We start from the raw sequence: 13,067 nt of genomic DNA on the forward strand, positions 1-13,067 counted from the left end.
GTCTTACCACCAAATGTCTTTTTAGCACTCAACGGATTGTGGAATCACATCAAATTCCTTGTTGTTCTATCTAGTGCTTCAAAACAGTGCTTGTGCATCATCGATGCTTCGTCCCAAATTATTAACTTTGTCTTTACAATTAATATCGCGAGGTGGCTACCTTGACTAATATTACATGTTGAATCTTCATTCAAAGAAATTGGTATTGCAAATCTAGAGTGCAGTTCTTCTTCCAGGTAGAAGCAATGAGGTTATACCACTTGAAGCAACATTGATAACAATATCACCCTTAGATCACAATTTTGTAAACAAAGCCCTCCAAAGAAATGTCTTATCGGTCCCCCTGTAACCGTATACAAAAAACAATCCACCGTTGTGCAATGATACATCTCCCAAGACTGTTTCATGTACTACCCTTTTGTTCATCAGTTAATTATTTTTCCATACTTTGACTCTCTTCCTATAAAGCTTCGCGATCATAAGCTAGCTCCTCAAACAACAACCAATTGTCAGCCAACCATATATCATCAAAGTTTGCTAATAACATTTAAGGAAAGTCTTTCAAAGACTTATTGTACAACTGTAGCAATTTCTCCAATTCAATCAAACCAAAATTCTTCTTACCGTCATTTGTTAATATCAAGCCTGTCATGCACAAAAAAGTGTAATAAAAAGAATGTTAGATTCATTAAATCATTAGTAAATAATAAAAATTATATAATTAAAAAATCGTTATTCATTTGTGAGGAAAACCTTCTTTTTGTAAAAATCTTCATCTATTAAACTGTGCATCCTCTGAAAGATGTTGCCACACAGCATTCTAGATATTTTCAGGCCTAATCACCAAATTCGATGTCAACAATATGACAAACAATTTTCTCATGGCTTGTCCAGTTGACCAATGACTTGCCTCATTTATTGCATCAATATAGTTGTCTTGTTGCCAAAGGGAGATAATTGTTTCCATCCAACTTTTGTTAATCGTTTTTGTGATTTGTGAGAGAGAGAGATGAAGAATGTGTGCAAGGAAATCCAGTTAGGAGAGAGGGAAAAAAAAGGATCCACATAGGTTGCACGTCAATGGTATACATGTTGAATATGCCACTTTAGGATCTATCAACAATTTTTTTTTTTATTTAAGATACTTCCATTGATATGTATGTATGTATGTATGTATGTATGTATGTATGTATGTATGTATATATATATATATATATATATATATATATATATATATATAGAGAGAGAGAGAGAGAGAGAGAGAGAGAGAGTGAGTGAGTGAGTGTGTGTGTGTTATGAGACCTCATTGTGTTATTCAATCAACTATGGAGGCAAATTTGACATTTTTCTAATTTAAAAAAATATAAATAAATGTCGAACTTCTATACATGTGTCCTAATTATGGTCCTTCACGTCTCATGTGACAAAGGCCACCATAGAGGGGTGACACTACACATTTGAGTTAAAAGTCATAGAGTATAAATCTAAACTCATTTAGGACAGTTATAGTTATATTGTTACTAGATGGAGATAATTCTTTCCATTCATCTTATGTTAATTCATTTCGTGATTTGTGTGAGAGAGATATAAAGAATACATACAAAGAAGTCCAATTATAAGAGAATTAGAAAAAAAAAAAAAAGGTTCACGTGGTATACACGTAAGTGGTACACATGCTGAATATGTTATTTTAGAATTTAAGTGACTATTTTTTTTATTTAAGATACTTTATTGAATTATTTACCCGCAATCACCCCAACCCTCCACTCCCGTGAAAAAAAAAATTATGAGACCTCATTGCATTGTTCAATAGTCATAGAGTTTAGACTTATTTAAAATAGCTATAGTAGTGTTATTGCCAGACAAAAGGGTGACATGGCCACCGTTGTCTTAATAAAAGTCATAGAGACCAAATCTAAACTCATTTAAGACAAATATAGATGTGTTATTACCAGATAAAGATATTTGTTTTTATTTATCTTTCTGTTAGTCCTTTTTTTTTTTTTTTTTTTTTTTNAAACTCATTTAAGACAAATATAGATGTGTTATTACCAGATAAAGATATTTGTTTTTATTTATCTTTCTGTTAGTCTTTTTTTTTTTTTTTTTTTTTTTGTGATTTGCATGAAAGAGATATGAACAATGCGTTTAAAGAAGTCCAATTTGGAGATAAGGAGAAAATAAAGTTCCATGTGGGTTGCACGTCAACGGTAACATTTTGAATGTGTTACTTTGGAATCCAATTGACTACTTTTTTTTCAAAGTTATGATTCATTGTAATTATTATGAGTTCGGATCTATACTTATTTAAGACAATTGTACCTGCGCTATTATTGAGATTTAATAAAGCTATAGACGTGTTGTTGCTCAATAGAGACAATTGTCTCGTCCAATTTTTGTTAATCTTTTCATGATTTGCGTGAGAGAAAGATAGATGCATATAAGGAAGTCCAATTAGAAGAGAAGGGGAAAAATCCACGTGAAATGCATGCCACCGTAACCTACTAAATATGTTACTTCAGAACTCAATTTCACTATATTTTGATTTAAGATACTTATTGAGTTTTTTTTAAAAAAATTTATGAGACATCATTTTATTATTTAATCGACTCAAGGGTAAATTTCACATTTTTTAAATTTCTAAAAATATAAATTAAGTATTAAAAAAATAAACATTACATGTCAATTACTTCAAAATAAAAATATAAATTTTAAGTATTAAAAAAATAAACATTACATGTTAATTACTTCAAAATAGTGGTCAAAATTAAATTTTATCACCGTTGGAGTTTTACTAGACATAATATCGAGTTTGATAAAAGAAATTTAAAATTTTCAATTACCCTATCGATTAAGAAAAGGTAAGTAGTGATACTACTAAGAAAATACTCCGTAGCTTTCAAAAAAAAAAAAAAAAAAAAAACTCCGTTGGCAAGAAAGTTAACGGAGCATTAAAAAAGAAAATTTTTTAAAAAACGAAGTTTTAGGTCACGTCGGGCAGGGGGCAGCCATGACTCACGGCACGTGACATATGCAAACCACGCTTTTTAACAGGAAAAAATAAATTAAAACGAAAAATAAAAGAAATAAATTAGGCAATTAGAAAAAGAAATATATAAATACGGGGGGCCGTGACTGAGAGACCCAACAAAGCGTGCTTTGCGCTCGCGAGTGTAGAGAGAGAAAATCCTCCCCACTGTTCATTCCCCTTCTCACAAAGCTCTTCTTCTTCTTCATCTTCATATACATATAATACGGGAAAGGCGTGAACTTTCCTTCTTAACGCTAAACCGCCGCTATTCTCTCTTATCTCCCAGCTTCGAATGGCAACTCGGCCTCACTGAGCTCCAAAAGCCCGAACCCGAACCCGAACCCGAAGACCTCCCAAAGTCGTCGTCTTCGTCTTCCCTCCGATCGCCGGAGATTTCCCGTACGGAAGAATTGCAGAGAAAGTTTGGAGTTTAATTTAAATATGGAGTGGCCTACTTATTTGGATGAGTATGAGAAGCTCGTTATTCGCATGAATACTCCCAGGTAAAAACTCTGCTCCTCCTAGTATTTCTCTTGATTTTTGTTTTCTGGGATTCTTCTTAGGTTTCGAGTAAATTATGTTTAAAATTGATTTTGTTATGTGGGTTAAGGATTGTAACGTAATTGGGTAGGGGTCTTACTTTTCAAAGGCTTGCTTGACTCTTTCATATTTTATCCTCCCAATCCGATGCAATTTTAGAAGTTTTTCTGCTGATCAGTCGTTTTCCAAGAGGACTTAGACCCTATCAAAGTTTTAAATTTTCAAAATTTTTCCCAAAGTAAATGAATTTGAGTCTGACTTGCCCTTGTTATTACTTTCACAGGGTCATGATCGACAATGCCGGTTGCACCACCGCCACCCGCGTTATGGTACGCGTCTCCGCCTTGCTCTTCACGGCACCGTTCACACCGCTCAAACAGTCTTTCAAATTATATATATATATATATAGTAAATTAATAAATTATATTAAAAAAAAGTCTTTTTTTTTCTTCTCAGATTGATAGTGCGAGAAAGCACGGAATTCTTCTGGAAGCTGTTCAGGTTCTCACGGATCTGAATCTGTCAATCAAGAAAGCCTACGTCTCCTCCGACGGTCGGTGGTTCATGGACGGTGAGCGCAATTTACGGATATCGTTCTTTATTTTGCTATAGTGCGCCGCCGGCGTGGCGCATGCTAGTTAACAGTTTTTGGTTTTGATTTCTCGGATCTTTCCTTAATCATGACGTTTAAGTGTTTAACCTTTTTTTTTTGTTTGTTTGTTTACAGTGTTTCATGTTACGGATTTGGATGGGAACAAATTAACTGACGAGAGTGTCATTAAATACATCGAGCAGGTAAATTAGTTAGGTTTTAACAGTTTTAACGATAGTAATTAATGATGGTTTGGTTTGGTTCGATTTCTTGGACTGATTTTGTGAGTTGTGACAGTCTTTGGAGACAATTCATCACTCGAGTTCGAAATGTTTTGATGGATTGACGGCGTTGGAGTTAACCGGGACGGATAGAATCGGATTGTTGTCTGAGGTTTTCGCCGTGCTGTCTGATTTGCAGTGCAATGTGGTGGAGTCTAAGGTGTGGACTCACAACGGCAGAATTGCGTCTCTGATATACCTTAAAGACTGCGATTCGGGGTCCCCCATTGAGGATTCGCAGAAGATAGACAGGATCGAGGCGCGGTTAAGGAATGTTTTGAAGGGAGACAACGATATCCGGAGCGCTAGGACGTGCGTTTCCATGGCGGATACGCACACGGAGAGGAGGCTTCACCAGATGATGTTTGCGGACCGTGATTACGAGAGGAATAAGACGGTCGTCCCTGTGGTCTCGGTCTTGAATTGCTTGGAGAAAGGCTATTCTGTTGTGAACATTCAGTGCAAGGACAGAACTAAGCTTCTGTTCGATGTCGTTTGCACGCTCACGGATATGCAGTATGTCGTGTTCCACGCCACTCTGAACACGGCCGGTGACAGAGCATCCTTGGTATACATATGTTCCTTCCTTAACCATTTTGTGGATTCCTTGATTATTGTCTTAACTTGTTTGCTCAAGGATGTTTCGTTGTCTGTCTCAGGAGTTCTTCATTAGACACACCGATGGCACCCCGATTAGCTCAGACGCTGAGAAACAACGCGTGATTCTTTGCCTACAAGCTGCTATAGAACGAAGAGCATCCGAGGTATTGAATTGAAGTGTGAATTTTTTCTTTTAACTAAAAGTTTTAACTGACTACTGTATTCTGACTTAACTAAATGTATAAATTGACGTGTATTCTGTCTCGATTAAAAGTTTAAACTCACAGTGAAACGTAGCATATTTCTTGTGTACTAAATGGTGTTTTATGCGAACAGGGCATGAGGCTTGAGCTATGCACGAGCGACAGACAAGGGCTGTTGGCGGACGTAACACGAACGTTCAGGGAAAACGGGGTGAACGTGACAAGAGCCGAGATATCAACAATGGGAGAAACCGCAACAAACGTGTTCTACGTGACAGATGCTAGTGGGAATCCAGCAGATCCAAAGATGATTGAGGCAGTCCGACAAAAAGTCGGGTTGGGTGCCTTGAAAGTGAAAGAACTGCCGACGATCAATCACCAGAAGGCCGAGGAGGAGGAGGAACAACCCGCGGTGGGCGTTGGTGGCGCCATGCTGCTCTCGCTTGGCAGCATCGTCAGGCGGAATCTCTACAACCTGGGATTAATCAAATCGTGTTCTTGAATTCACGACGAACAAACAACAACAACAACAACAAACGACCTCAAAGCCCTAGGCATATGTTGTACATAGATAGGAATAGTAAAAAAAAAATTGGGGTTTGGTGATAGCAGTTATTACAGTGGGTGGTAGAACAGGTAGACAGGCAACAGGGTAGGTGGGTGATTGTGGGGCCCTCCCACGCCCCATTACAATAGCTGTGAAGTGTAATGGGAAGATAGAAATAGTAAAAAACAGGAGGAAGTGGGTGAACGAGATTTGGTTTACAGATTTATTGCGACATGGAGGACAGGCTGGCGGAGATACAGCAAAGAATATTGATTTGTACATAGCCACTTTTTATCTTAAATTCAATGTTTTGACTTTATTCTTATATACAATTTTAACTGTCGTGTTCTTCCTCTCATCTGCAATTCATCATGTTCTCCCATGTCTTGGCTTTCTTGTTGGATGCTTCTTCTGAGATTAAGAATATTCTCAAGTAGTATTTTGGAATTAACTTTTTATCAGCAAATCGTAAATTTAGCCTTATGGAAGTTACACTAAAAAAAATAAAAGAAATAATTTTGACTAATTAAAAGATCAAATTTGCAATTTAAAATAATTAGGGTCTAAACGTACAAGGCTAACTCAATGACAAAAATGTAAATTTTGCTACTATTTCAAAAATTATTTTACGGTTGTATTAAGCTTCAAATATTCCAAATTTGAGTTACCAATCATCCTTTCAAAGAATGAGCTCAACTAGTTTTATGGTTACTTAGACAAGTGAATATATATATATATATTTTGCACTTTGAAAACATGATAACTTTTAGGATGAATTACATATCACTCGTTAGATTTATTTAGAATCTACAAATCAAGATATCGACCTTTTAAATACGTGGAGATTTTGATAGTCACGGTCATGAAAACTTAGAGCATTCCTATTGACTATAAAAAGTGAGATTTTCAAGAAAGTAAAAAAAAAAAAACGCAACTAGTGCGTGTTGCGTGCGGTGCAACTAATTGGTGCGTCCCAATGACTTTTATTTTTCTTCTATTTTCTAAAAAAAACATTCTTTGTCTTTCTCTTTCTTACTTGCACATGTTCTTGATAAAAGCCCAAAAGTTTCAACAATCATTGTGGTTGCTCTTATGTTGTTACTTGTAAGTTGAGATTCACAAGAGCAGCATGAATGTTCCACATTGCCAAGAGTAGGTTTATTGAGAGAGAGCTGTTATTTAGAGTTGTGTTGATAATTATTCCCTTATTTTCAATGTGCATGGGACAAAGTTTGACAAAATTTTAAGTCAATGACTAAAAGTGATAAAATCATTATAGCCGAAGAACTATTTTTGGGATTAATTCATAGTAATAATTAGTGTTGTAAAAATTGGTCTAAGCGGCCGCTTAGGTGTCAATTAGGCTCTAGACACCCCTAGGCGAGATGATTTCACCCATAGGTGGCTTTTAGTTGGCCAGCCGACTGGGCGCCAACTTGGTCAACCGCAATTGGCTAAAATCCCTCCAACAAAAGTTCAAAGCATCGATGACTATAGAGCATTCAACCTTAGCATCACTCTCTCCACAGCCGTAGAGCCTTAGCGTCCAAGTGTTGCTGTAGTCCAACCATCCAGTCCTCACTGTCATAGTTGCCACAGTCCTCAGCCTCCTTATCCACCCATCGTCGTAGTCGATACATGGAATTGCCTCATCGTCACCGGCCTCGCCTGTACCTAATGGGCTGCTCCTATTATAAAATGCCTTGGATATTGTTTTAGTGAATAGAAAAACTTCTACTTGATTTAAATTTATTGTATTCTACCTCGCAAGTCTAAAACACTACCTTTATCATTATGCTTCTACTAAGCTGCCTTAGCGCTAGGAGCCCAACTACTGCCTAGCGTCTTCTGCAACATTGGTTATAATAGTGACTATTATTGTTATTTGAATTACCAAAATGAGCACTTATAAAAGGTCTTACTTTTGATTTTTAACATATAGGGTCATAATCAGGTGATGCCGCCCCTTAACGTGCAGTCAGTGTGCCCGCACCACTATGTATACAGATATACAACACTCAATGTTAGAAAATGTAACACACAAATATGCAACGTTAGGTACGCATCACCTAAAAACACACCAATAAGTATGCAAATATACACCACATAGTGTTAGCAAATGCACCATTAGGGGCAGGGGAGTTATGGTGCATTATTTTAGATGTGTAGTGTGTTTTTTGGTGTTTTCATTGTAGTGCGTTTTCTAACATTGAGTGATGCATTTTCTAACATTGAGTGGTGCGAACCACACTGACCGCACGGAAAGGCATTGAGTGGTGCATTTTCTAACATTGAGTAGTGCGAACTGCACCGACCGCACGGGAAGGCGCGGCCACATTTGAACATACATACATACATATATATATATATACATACATACATACATATATATATATACATACATACATACATATATATATATACATACATACATACATATATATATATATACATACATACATACATATATATATATATATATACATACATACATACATATATATATATATATACATACATACATACATACATACATATATATATATACATACATACATATATATATATACATACATACATATATATATATACATACATACATATATATATATACATACATACATATATATATATATATACATACATATATATATATATATACATACATATATATATATATACATATATATATATATATATGTATGTATATATATATATATAGACATATATATATATATATATATACATACATATATATATATATATATATATATATATATAGATATATATATATATATATATATATATGTATATATATATATATATCTATATATATATATATATATATATATATATATAGATATATATATATATATATATATATATGTATATATATATATATATCTATATATATATATATATATATATATATATATAGATATATATATATATATATATATATATGTATATATATATATATATCTATATATATATATATATATATATATATATATAGATATATATATATATATACATATATATATATATATACATACATATATATATATATACATATATATATATATATATGTATGTATGTATATATATATATATATATATATATATATGTATCAGGTTCAGGTGTGGCCGTGCTCTCCCGTGCGTCCGTGCGGTTCACACCACTCAATGTTACGAAATACACCCCTCAATGTTAAGAAACACACCACACAAATATGCATTGTGGTGTGTTTCATTGTGGTGTGTTTCTTAACATTGAGTGGTGTATTTCGTAACATTGAGTGGTGTGTGACCGCATGGCCGCACGGGAGAGCATGGCCACACCTGAACCAAAATCTATATATATATATATATATATATATATATATATATATATAGAGGAAATAGCCATGAATATGACTAATTATGGACGAAACTCACACTTGACTCATAATTTAAGAAAAAAATGCAAATTTCTTTGCTATGTTGAAAGATATTTTTTGGTTGTATTAAGCTTCTAATATCTCAATTTTGAGTTACCATTCAACGCTTTAAGGAATTAGCTCAGTTGTTCTTCCATTGCAAGATAAATGACATTTTTATAATGTTTATGGAGAAAAAGTCGTCGTAAAGCATGACCATGTAAATGTGACCGCTTTTAGGATGGATCACATGTGACTTTATAGATTATTTAGAATCTACAAACCAAGTTGCACACCTTTTACTTGTCTTAGCGAATAGAATAGACCTTTCGACAAATTACTCGTGTTCGTGTTCGTGTTCGTTAAGCGTTCGTTTATGTTCGTTTATTAATATAAACGAACATTAACAAACAAAATTTAGAGCTCGGTTAATAAACGAACAAAGTCTAAACAGTGGTAATCTCGTTTGATAAGAGATCGTGAACAAGCTCGTTTGTGTTCGTTTAGTAATGTTCGCGAACAAGCTCGTTTATGTTCGTTTAGTAATGTTCGCGAACAAGCTCGTTAAGTGTTCATTTAATAATGTTCATGAACATGTTCACAAACATATATAGTTGTGTTATTTGTTTGGTTATTGTTCGTGAATGTAGATTATGTCTTGTTCACGAACGAATTGTGTTCATGAATATGTTTAGGTGTTTGGTAATTAAGAGTTCACAAACCTCTTTATGAACGTATGAACACTTTCGTGAATCTGTTCACGAACGTTAACAAACACTAATAAATGCTTAACAAACTAACACGAACACGAACATGAATTTTACAAACCTTAACAAACGAACACGAACACGAACACTCCAAAATCCTTAACAAACGAACACGAACAACCTCCGTTCGTTTATGTCCGGTTCGTTAACAGCCCTAGTCTCACCAATTGAATTGTACATGAAATGAATTCTCTACAAATATGATAATATGCATTTAGGGTGTTTGGTTCAAGTTATACAACATAACCAATGGAATGAAACATTCCAAAGCTTGCATTCATATGTTTGATTCAAGTTATCTTACTTTCCCAAGGGAATATAACATTCCCCAAGGAATGCACCATGCTCTCCACATAGGATTTTGAAGGAAATGTGATTCCCTTACCTTTCTTAGGTTATCTAAGATTACCTTGAGGGGGCGTTTGTTTCACAGAATCTTGGATTACCACAAGTAATAGGATTACCTTCAAGAAAATAATGTGAGATTTTGGGAATGTAAGATTACCTGATGTGTTTTGTTTGGATTGTGAAATATAATATTACTTTATTGATTTATATGTATGAATGTATATCGATGCTTAATATTAAAAAAATAAATATATAAATACACATACATGTATATATATTTGATTATATAAACATATATTTATTTTATATATATTATTATTAGGCAAAACCTGTATGAGACCGTCTCACCGTGAGACGGGTTGAGTCAAAATGCAAATGTAATACTTATACGCACAAATGGCATACTTATATGCTCAAATATAATACTAATCAGAAATAAAAAGTTTGTTACTTATAATGGTAAATGTAATACTTTTAAAAGAAAATATAATACTTTTACATTTCGATTTAAAAGTATTACATTTTTCATCAAAAGTATTATATTTGCCCTTATAAGTAAGGGCATTTATTAACATTACTTATTATGATAAATATAATACTTTTTCTCTTATAAGTAACAAAAATTGTATTCTTAATTAGTATTATATTTGAGCATATAAGTATGACATTTGCACATATAAGTATGACATTTGCATGTTGTTTCGATCCGACCCGACCCGACCCTTCTCACGAATAAGGATCCGTGAGACGGTCTCACACAAGTGTGACCCTTATTATTATTATTATTATTATTATTATTATTATTATTATTATTATTATTATTATTATTATTATTATTATATAAGGATTAGTTAACAAGGGTAAAGTTGGAACAATTCAAGGTAATCTAAGATTACCTAAGAAAATGGGGGTAATCATATTACCTTGTAATATTACCGCCACATAAGTTTTGAGGTAATATAACATACTAGGTAATCTCTTAATTTGAACCAAACAAGGTAATATAACATTACCAGATTCATGAAAAGATTACCTGGTAATCTCAGATGACCTGAACCAAACGCCCCTGAATATTTATATATTTTACCATTTTAATTATATATATATATATATATATATATATATATATATTATGTTAACTTATTATATATTATATTTAGTTATGTTTTTTAAGGAATAAAGTTCAAATTGGCCGCTGAACGTAACCTAAGTGTAACTAGGTCACTTAGGTCATTGAACAAAAAAAAGTGCAATTAGACAATTGAACACTCCAAATGTATGCAATTTCACCTGATAGTAGGTTACCATCCATTTTATCGGGTTACTTGCTTACGTAGACGGTGAGTTTGACATTTTAAAATAATTTTTAATAATAAATTATTAAAATAAATTATTAAAATAAAATGCCAACTCACCATCCACATAAGCAAGCTATCAGGTGAAATTGCATACATTTGGAGTGTTCAGTGGCTTGTTTCTAAAGTTCAAGATTTTAGTTAATATTTTTAAATTATGTAATTGTATATGATACCATTATCTTATTTATTTATTTTAATTTAATTTTTAAGTTTATTAAATATATGAAAATATGTTAAGGGTATTAAAGTGTGTGTGTGACACACGCACACGCACGCGCACACACACACATGTATATATAATAAAAGATAACCTTAAACCAAACAGAATTGCATTAGATATCTCAATTTTAATCAAACATAGGCACCTAACAATCTCAACAATCTAACATTCTCTAAGGTAATCTAACATTCTCTGAACCTTCTGGGAGTTTGTCATGACACCACTCAAAATCCACATCATTACAATCTTGTGCTAACACAAGGTCAATCCAGGACAAATAACTCAAAGTTCACAATTGTAGCTAAATATAAAGAAAGAAATTTAAAAGATATATCGATCCAGATCAAATAATTGTTCTACTATATGGACTCCCATTTTATACTCTCTCACTTTTACTCCATGATGTGGCAAGATATAATATGTTATATTCATCTCGTAAATTCCAAAAAAGTATTAACATCAAACTTTTGTGTGAGGAAATAAAAGTACGAAGTAGAACTTTGGAGTACTATTTTTCTTTTCACAATGTCAGTCAATGTGTATGGATTCATTTCTACTTTCGAGAAAGATTTTAAATATTAGGAGATTGTGATAGTCATGATTATAGAACGTATGTTGTTATAACTAACGATGTTAATAATGTTAATTGAGAAGAAAACGCGTAGGTATATATGTTGTTAGTCAACATAAGTCGGTCATAAAATCCTGCTTTTGACCATTTACCAACTAACCGGCGACTTGGACAATATAAACATGTGAAGGCATTCCTTTTGTTTCCCACCGCTGAGCAGTTCTTTTCAACCGTTTTGCAATGCAAGATTTTGACAGTTGACTTCTATTGGAAAATTGGAAACTTCACAACAACGTTAATCTTCTCAATTGCTTGTATAGGTAACAGTGATTAAGTCAAACTTTCAAACATATATTAATGTATCTAAATATTGTGTGTTTACAAGTATTAGAATTCCATCATTTCAAAACATTATATTTGTAAGAAAGCTCTATAGTTTACACAATTTTTTAATTTCTTTTTGTTATAGTCTTGTCATAAAACTTATATTGATTATATTAAACGAATTTGTCACCTATGCAGACAAGAAATCAGAAGAAGGTGGAGGAAATGGCAAAAATAGGGGAAGACACTACAAAGATGGGTGGGGG

General features: G+C 33.2%; 1 protein-coding gene across 1 annotated transcript; it reads left to right on the forward strand.

Moving 5' to 3' along the window:
• The first annotated feature begins 3,137 nt into the window (after window positions 1-3,137).
• Window positions 3,138-6,152, forward strand: LOC116002717 (ACT domain-containing protein ACR8-like). Its single transcript, XM_031242883.1, has 7 exons — window positions 3,138-3,534; window positions 3,855-3,900; window positions 4,028-4,142; window positions 4,299-4,366; window positions 4,461-5,012; window positions 5,104-5,208; window positions 5,381-6,152. The coding sequence occupies exons 1-7, from the start codon at window positions 3,473-3,475 to the stop codon at window positions 5,747-5,749; spliced, it is 1,317 nt and encodes a 438-aa protein (XP_031098743.1). The 5' UTR covers window positions 3,138-3,472; the 3' UTR covers window positions 5,750-6,152.
• Window positions 6,153-13,067: the final 6,915 nt, after the last annotated feature.

The sequence above is a fragment of the Ipomoea triloba genome, chromosome 13 (assembly GCF_003576645.1).
Source record: "Ipomoea triloba cultivar NCNSP0323 chromosome 13, ASM357664v1".
NCBI lineage: Eukaryota > Viridiplantae > Streptophyta > Magnoliopsida > Solanales > Convolvulaceae > Ipomoea > Ipomoea triloba.